The sequence below is a fragment of the Benincasa hispida genome, chromosome 9 (assembly GCF_009727055.1).
Source record: "Benincasa hispida cultivar B227 chromosome 9, ASM972705v1, whole genome shotgun sequence".
NCBI classification, from domain to species: domain Eukaryota; kingdom Viridiplantae; phylum Streptophyta; class Magnoliopsida; order Cucurbitales; family Cucurbitaceae; genus Benincasa; species Benincasa hispida.
In genome coordinates, this window is record NC_052357.1 from 41,846,203 (window position 1) to 41,854,650 (window position 8,448).

The 8,448-nt window shown below is 31.6% G+C and overlaps 1 protein-coding gene across 1 annotated transcript; it reads left to right on the forward strand.

The window, feature by feature from the left end:
* The first annotated feature begins 423 nt into the window (after positions 1-423).
* LOC120085403 (subtilisin-like protease SBT3.6) lies at positions 424-3,159 on the forward strand. Its single transcript, XM_039041358.1, has 4 exons — positions 424-850; positions 994-1,140; positions 1,232-1,329; positions 2,831-3,159. Exons 2-4 carry the CDS (start codon positions 1,004-1,006, stop codon positions 2,908-2,910), a joined length of 315 nt encoding a protein of 104 aa, XP_038897286.1. The 5' UTR covers positions 424-850; positions 994-1,003; the 3' UTR covers positions 2,911-3,159.
* Positions 3,160-8,448: the final 5,289 nt, after the last annotated feature.

Genomic DNA, 8,448 nt, shown 5'->3' on the forward strand with positions numbered 1-8,448 from the left:
AGTGGATCATGGAGAGTGGCCCTAAAACTTAGGGTAGTGGTGTCCTAAATATAGAAAGTCTAAAAATTGGGCTAAAAATGTGGAGTTAGTTGGCATGTCCTCTCCTAAAAGGTGGGAGATCATAGGACATGAAGAGTGACCCTATTTTGTAGGGTGGTTAACCCCCACTTGGGCCACTCCCCACGGTTTCTATATTTGTAGGCTCCTCCCACTAATATAAATAATAGAAGGTTGGGACTTGTCCAACAATTACTAAGAACTTACTCGAGACTTCTCATCTAGGAAGCAAGTAATCTTTCTATTGTAACTCTCTCTAGAGTTCGGTCTTGTAATTAGAGTGTCCTTTGAGTGTTTGTATTATGGTTTTCATAAACTTTGATAATAAAGTATTATTTCCACAATCAAGTGTGTCCTTCTCTTCTGCCTCTCAAATGTGAGTCAAGCAAAACAACCCACTCTAGGGTTCTTGAGCTTTGGTAGGTGCCTTTGAGGAAAATTGGTCGAACTCATCGGCTGGTTAATGAGAGTTCCTTGATGCCGCACCATTTTTTTATTTTATTTTATTTTTTTTATTATTATCATATACGCATATCGTGCTTCTGCCCTTGACAGCCGGCCTACTTTCCTTAAACCATCCTATTTTAGCACTCAAATCTCATAATCCTCGGTCTGGGTTAGAAGGAATAAATCTATTCATCGGTCATAGTTGACATTGAACTGTCAAACTCAGAGAACAAAAGAAATACAGAAAATCCAGCTGTTGGTTGAAGCAGAGGAACGTGACGCCATTGACGCGAGAGAAGAGGAAGCTTTCTTTTCCCTTACGCATTCATCTTCTTCAACTATTCAGGTCTCAAATCTAATACACATTTCTAACTCTCTCTTGTTCCTATTTCTATTTGATTCAAAACTTCTAATGGCCAACTTGAGTGTTTCTTCATTTTCCGCAATTCTCATTTTACTCTTCTCAATTTCTCTGAATTTGCTTCTTAGTTCTGCGGCAATGTCCGGCCAATCCGCTTCCATTCCTCTCGTATCCAACTTCGCTTCACCGGCGGTGCATATCGTTTACACCGAGAGGCCTCACAATGAAGAACCTGAAGCCTATCATATCCGAACCCTAGCTTCTGTTCTTGGCAGGTCCGTCTTCTTTTACACCTCTTGTTTGTATCCTGTAGCCGGTCAACGTTGAGATTAGCGACGAATTTTGGTTTAATTTGTTGATTTCCAGTGAAGAAGCTGCTAGGGAGGCTCTTGTGTATAGTTACAAGAATGCTGCCAGTGGATTCTCTGCTCGGCTTACACCCGATCAGGTTGCGGAGATCACCAGTAAGTCCTGTTCTTAACATCATCTGATTAATTGATCTCTCATATGCTGTGATATCTTGTTTCTTTGGTGGATTTGATGCGTTTGATTTAGGGATACAAAAAATTGATTTCTCGTTCTTTCATTCTAATCTAATGGAAGATCATAATTCATGGGGAATAGCTGATGATATGTTGAGCTTATTGTGATCTGTACTTTTCTGGTTATCATAGGGTGTAGTTGTGCTTTTCCAATCATCTTGAAATTTGGGGTCAAAATTCTTGCAGTCTCAAGCTTGATTCTTGAAGTGGATCAAGATTTTGATTCTCTTTGATGTTAATATGTTTGCTGTCCTACTTTGATTACTGTTTTGATCTGATAATCTCAAGCTTGCAGCCAAGTCTTTGGTTATGCCTTTGTTTTTCTTTTTTTTTTTTTTTTTTTTTTCCTTTTACTTGTTGTTATTATTTTTTGGGATAACTGTTATATTGCATTGTGTTCCTATTCCATTTCAAGGATACCTTTTCCACCTCACAAGATAATTTGAGTTCTAAAATTATTTTCTGCCTGGGGATATACGAAAGAAATTTGAAAGTACATGGATCAAAATTGAACAAACTTCAAAGTATAGGAATCTAAATGATATATTAACCTATATTTTATTATAGGGTTGTTTTCAAATATAGAAAAATGAGTCAACTTATTTACAAATATAACAAAATGTTACTATCTATCACTAATGTTAATCAATGTCTATCAGTATCTATCATTGATAGATAGTGACATTTTACTATATTTGTAAATATTTTATGCAGTTTTGTCATTTAAAACAATTACCCTTTATTATATTATGTGTAATAAATTTTATTTCTCTAAAAGAAATAAGAAACAACTATCAAACACATTTTTATTTTTGTTTCTTTTTTTTTCTAAGAAACAAAAAAAAATAGAAACAAAAAACAAGAAGCAAACAAGAAATGAGAACGTCGTCAAATAAGTCCTACATGATGAATTTATTGAGAAAAGTTTAGGGTGATAGGAACATAATCAATATAAAGTAGTCCCTTGGTTGCCATAAACATTTCAACTTTGGAAGTTAAAATTGGAAACTAAAATTAAGATTTTCTAATTGAAAAAAAAGTTAGTATCATAAATATTTTTGAAAGTTATATAATATATAAACTCGGATAACATGAAGGATATTTTTTTAATAAAAAAGTTTAAAATAGTAATATAAAAATCCAACAAATCCAACCTTAGAAGTAGTTCAAGATAAACAAGGATGATGTTGGCAAGTCACAGGGGATGTAACGGAATGCCGGAGAAATCAATTGCTAAATTCGGATTCCAAATCCTAATCCGAATATTAAATCTATAGGGTGTTTCCATAACATCAATATTTCTCAAAACTGTCAATAATATGCGTGTCAAGTCATCTTAGAATGTGATTAAATCTTCAGAATTACCATAAGATAGTGTTTCTTATGGAACTTTATTTATTTATTTATTTTGGGACTTTGACAGAACAACCAGGAGTTTTACATGTTGTCCAAAGCGGTAATAATAAGCTACATTCTGGAGGAGGAGTAGCAAGGCTTCACTAGAACAACATCAAATTCTCTCCCTCTAAATATTGGTTTGTTGCCTAAATAAAACTGTGGTTTGTGTATTGGCATTATACTGAATAGCCATACATTTATATGTATATCTATCTATTTACTATATAATACATCTGCTTGTGCCTTTTGTTGGCAATTGACAATGAAGCGAATGGTTTTCCTTGGCTCAATACACAATTTGGTCCTTAATGAATTCCATCCTTCATGTATAGAAAGATTTCTATTTAGTCCCTACCATCAATAAATGTTGAAATTTTAAGTTTTGGTTGTTAGTTGTGTTAAAATATTATTCTTTTAAAGGTTATATTATAAGTTTAGTCAATGAACTTTGTTTGTATGTATTTGGTCAATGAATTTTAGGGGCTGTTTGGATGAGGGTCCATTTATTTATTTATTTATTTTTGGAGAAGATAGATAATTGGAATTTTTAGATACATGAAATTATAAATTTTCGAAATTATAAATTTTCGAAATTACAGATGTTCGATATTTTTAAATAATCTTGTTTGTTGTGTAGTTTTATTTTTGTAGATATTTGAGACTACTTTGATAATTGTGTTTTTTCATTGGATTTCTACTCGAAAATGTCTTAAATTTGCCTAATATTCCAAGAATACATTTATGACTATTTATTAATTTATAATTAATTTAATATGATTTAAACAATTTTTTTTATCAATTTGAATTTCTTATTGAATTAATACAATTTATAATATTTTTATGTTATTTTCTCCCCAAAAATAATATCTAACAGTTTAATATTTTTATAAAATAAACATTAATTTGAATAACTTGCTAAAAAGTAATGCTTACGATATAACAAAAAAAAGAGTTAGAAAAAAGGGCAAAAAAGTAAAATGGGGATCTGGATTTTCGTGGAGTGGGCATCTGGATTATTGTGTCGGTATTGTAAATTACTCTTATAACTAGAGATTCTTGGGCACCTAGGATGCTCTTATGGAGGGCATCTTGAGAGTTTTGAATGCCCTCATGAAACATGAGTTTTCTGATTCTCGTGTTGAGGGCATCCCCTTGTTTAACCCTTCTTATTTTCATATGTATAGATATTGTCAACTATGTATTTTGCTCTCTTCGGTTATATTGTAGCTTTTTTTTTTAAGATATCCAAATTCAAATTGCAATTAATATTTATTTTATAAAAAATCTTAAATTAATATATAACAAATAAAATGATAAAACCATATTAATTTAAAAAGATATTCAAATTAACAAAAATAAATGTGTTATATAAATTCAAATTATATTAATTTAATTATAAATAAATGAATATTCGTAAGGGCATTCTTGGAACATTATATAAATTTAAGACGTTCTCAAGTAGAAATCTTACAAATCAAATATAGTTATATCAATATTCCTAAATGTCTTTTAAAAAAATTCTACAAAACAAACATGATTATCTAAGAATTTCAGACATCTATAATTTTGGGCATCTAAGGATCCCAATTATCTATATTTTCAAAAAATAAACGACCCCTTAAGATTTTGGAGATATCTGGAAATAAAGAATGTCTGAAAATAAAAAATGATTGGGTGTTGATTGTACATAGATAGTGCTATCTGAATTTATGAACAATGATTATACTTGTGTTTAATTTATGGAAATAATCATGAAAACTCTACATAATTTTAACAGATTAATTAAATAAATAACAAATATCATTCGATGTATTAATACAAATTAATTAAGAATCAAATAGTAATTTAATTATAAATATTAGAAAATGAGTAATTTATAATTAAAATTAACCCGTGGTTATATTTAAATGATTGTCTTATTAATTAAATTTTAAAATTTAATTATTTTAATTAATTTAGTTTAGTATTTGTAAATATATTTAATTTAATTTATGTTTAATTAAAAATATACAAATATATTTTAATAAACAATACAGTATATAAAATGTGAAAAAGGAGGGGAAAAAAATATGATATTTTAATTAAAAAAATACTAAAAAGTTCAATAATTATGATATGTTAATAATGAAGGAAGACATTAATTATGATAACTAATTAACTGATGGTAAATAATAAATTTAATTATGATTATTGATCTTTTTTTTTTTTTTGTAGTAGCTCAATTTAAATAATCTTAATTTAACTAGTTTAATATATTTAAAATATTATTTATTAATTGATCGACAGATTCAATAAAATAAGTAACTCCATTCATTTAATGAGTTTTAATTTGTAAAATTAAATTAAGTATATTTGAGTGAACTATTATTGAGTTATTCTAGTTAAATAAATTGATTGTATTGATGATTTTGGTAAACTAGTATAAATTAGTTTTAGTTAATTAATTATATTCAAAATTAAAAGTAAATGAATGTGTAGGAAAGAGAAAACTCGTCCTTTTGTAAAGGTATAGAATAACCCTTACGAAAAAGAGGATGCTTGAGAATACAATATTTTTGTGTCCAACGCAGAAACTTTCTACCAAACAAGGGTATCAAAACCCTTACCAATTTTCATCTTCAATCTCCTTGTACCAAATGGCCCCTAGGAGGTTGTTGATTAAGAAATTTTGACGAATCACAAAATGTCACGTCATCAATTTAAATTAATAGTCAATAAATTTGAGACCAAATATAAATTTACATGCATCCTTAATTTTAAATTTAAAGACATGAAAATTAGCAAATCAAATGACAACACTTGTCTAACTATTGATCCAACAGGCAATGTCAACTCGTCTAGTCAAATTATGTCATGTGGCTGTTGGGCTGGAAGCTAAGTTAGTCTAGACTTACTAAAATAATTTGGGCCAAATTTAAATAAAATTCTACTAGAAAATTAGATTAAGCCTAAGACCAAAAGTTGGGCCCAAAGTTAATTAAACCCAAACCCATACAGGGTCTCACCAAACTCTATAAATAAAGGAACTCGCCCTTCATTTGAGGCATTGAGTCAGAAATTGAGGGATACAATATTCAAACATCTGTCATTCACTTAGAGAAATCAGAAGTCAGAGCCTTCAATCAAAGTCGTTTTTAACAAATTGATTATTTCTTCACAACCTACAAGTTGAAGATTCAATCTTTCTAGACTCAAGGAAAAGCTCACAAGTCGATCAACAAGCTAAGGGATAATCCAAGCATTATCAACAAGCCAGAGGCCAATTCAAGTCGATCAACAAGTTAGAGGCTGGTCTAAGTCGGTCAAAAAGCAAGAGGTCGATCTAAATCAATCAACAAGTCAATGGTCTGTCTCTTATACACATCTAGATGTGTATAAGAGACAGCCATAGGACGATCCAAACCGATTAACAAACCACAAGCTGATCCAAGCCGATTAGCAAACCAGAGGCCAATTCAAGTCGATCAACAAGTTAGAGGCTGGTCTAAGTCGGTCAAAAAGCAAGAGGTCGATCTAAATCAATCAACAAGTCAATGGTCGATCCAAGGAAATCAACAAGTCAAAAGGCCAATCCACTAAGAAAATCAACTTGTCCAAAGGTCGGTTCTCTAAGAAAATCATCAGGCCCAAAGGTCGATCATCCAAGAAGATCAATAAGTCCATGGGCTAATCATTCAAGAATATCAACAAGACCAAAGATTAAAAAGTTTATGCATTTGACTGCAAAAACTTGCTGCGGGGTTCTTACGATCAAATACATGTATAATTACCGATTAATACTACTTACACTATCAAGTAGTACAAGTGACAATACCGAGTCAATTCTTAGGGAAGCATAAGATTTATTTCATTAATCTAATTTCTTAGTTAAAGCGGTAAACAAGGGAGAGGGGGGAGTTGGTGTGGATAAAGGTGCAAAAAATAAAGGACAAAGGGTAAATGTAACCTATGTTGCATTATTTAGTCTAGGAGCACGTGGTAATCCGATGCATTTTGATCATTGAATCTCAAAGTTACACATACATTTGATTTTAGGCACATATCAACTTACTGAGCTTAACCAACACGTTCGTGCAGCGAACTGTTGAATGCGCAAGTACACGTGTCAAATTATACTATAGTTCAATCGATCAAGAGACCGAGTATCGTCCTCTGAAAAATTAGTTTTCAATTATTTTAGCTACCCAAAGATTCTTCTAATTTTATTTAGAGGACCGGATTGTGATGAAAACTAAACTAATCTAATCCTAGAAAATAAATAAATGATAATAATCGGAGTGAAACTAAGAAAAGACACGTCTTAAGGTAATGATTTCATTGATGGATTAACTAGATTAATTGGTTTGATCTTAGATTGATTTCATGCTAACTATAGACCTAGAACTCTTTTATCCAAGTATCCTCTTTCGAGCCCAACCCTTTCTAGTACCCAACCATTAATTCACTTTCATGCAGTTAACTAATTAGATACAACACTAAGTTTCTTCATTGTTGATCTCTATTAATCTCCTATCATCTTCGTGCATAATTGATTAATAGTTTAACATACTAGATCTAATCTAATGTTCTCTCTCTTAAGCAAGACATCAAATAAAAATCATTCAAATAATGGTCAATTGTTCGAAAGTGATAAACACAAGCATGCCAAAATAGTTTATGCATTAATCTAAACTAAGAAATTAAAATAGCTTGCAACAATCCATAACTAAATCATAAACCCTAAGCACACAACTCAATCACTTGTGGCTACAGTACAAACATAGACTACTCATAATGTTTCAAATATGGAAAAAAAAAGTAAAGGATTAAAGAGGGAAATAAAAGCAAGTCAAGCTTTTGACTGTCATCCTCAAGCTTGGGATCACTCCAACGACCTCCTTGATCATCAGCTTTTCTGAACTCCAAGTTTTTGTCTCTGCCTAGAATTCGACTCCCAATGGAGGCCCTTGACGAACTCTTGAGAAACCTAAAACTCAACCTCCCCTCTTCTGCTCTCTGTAAACAACATTTTTATAAAAATTGTCGCAGCGTCGTGATACTGTCTAATAAAAAGCATGTGTTCATTAAAGATTTTCTGAGGCGATGCGGCATAACCTATTCTATTGCTTCTGTCCGCAGCGCCGAGCATGGCACCGCAGTGCGTCATGTACACTTCCTTCTGAAGGGTTTTGGAATACCCCGAAGCAGAAGTAAATGAATGTATTGTGTCTTGATTTTATTTTACAAAAAATTCAAAGGGACATAAACTATGACAAACATTAACTAAGCATGCTTCTTCAAATGAGATTTATAGAGAAGAAAGGGAAAACGAAAACTTACCATTGAAGTCTCACTTCTTCACGTTTCCTCTCCAACAACACGAACAATCCACTGCTTCTCTTAATCTCCTGAACTCGGCACCACGAACACAACGAACAATGTAACTACAATACACCACCACAAATCTTCCTTGTTATTCTCAAGGATGAGGATCAATAGAGAGTGTGTGGGTTTCTATGTTTTAAATTTGGTAAAAAGGAGAAGAAAATTCTGAGAGAGCTTTCACAGATCATTCTTGTTTAAGGATGGAGGAAGAAGATTAAGATGATATAATTACCTCTGTGAAAACCACGTATTTTAGAGAGGTTAAAGAGAGGGGGAGGG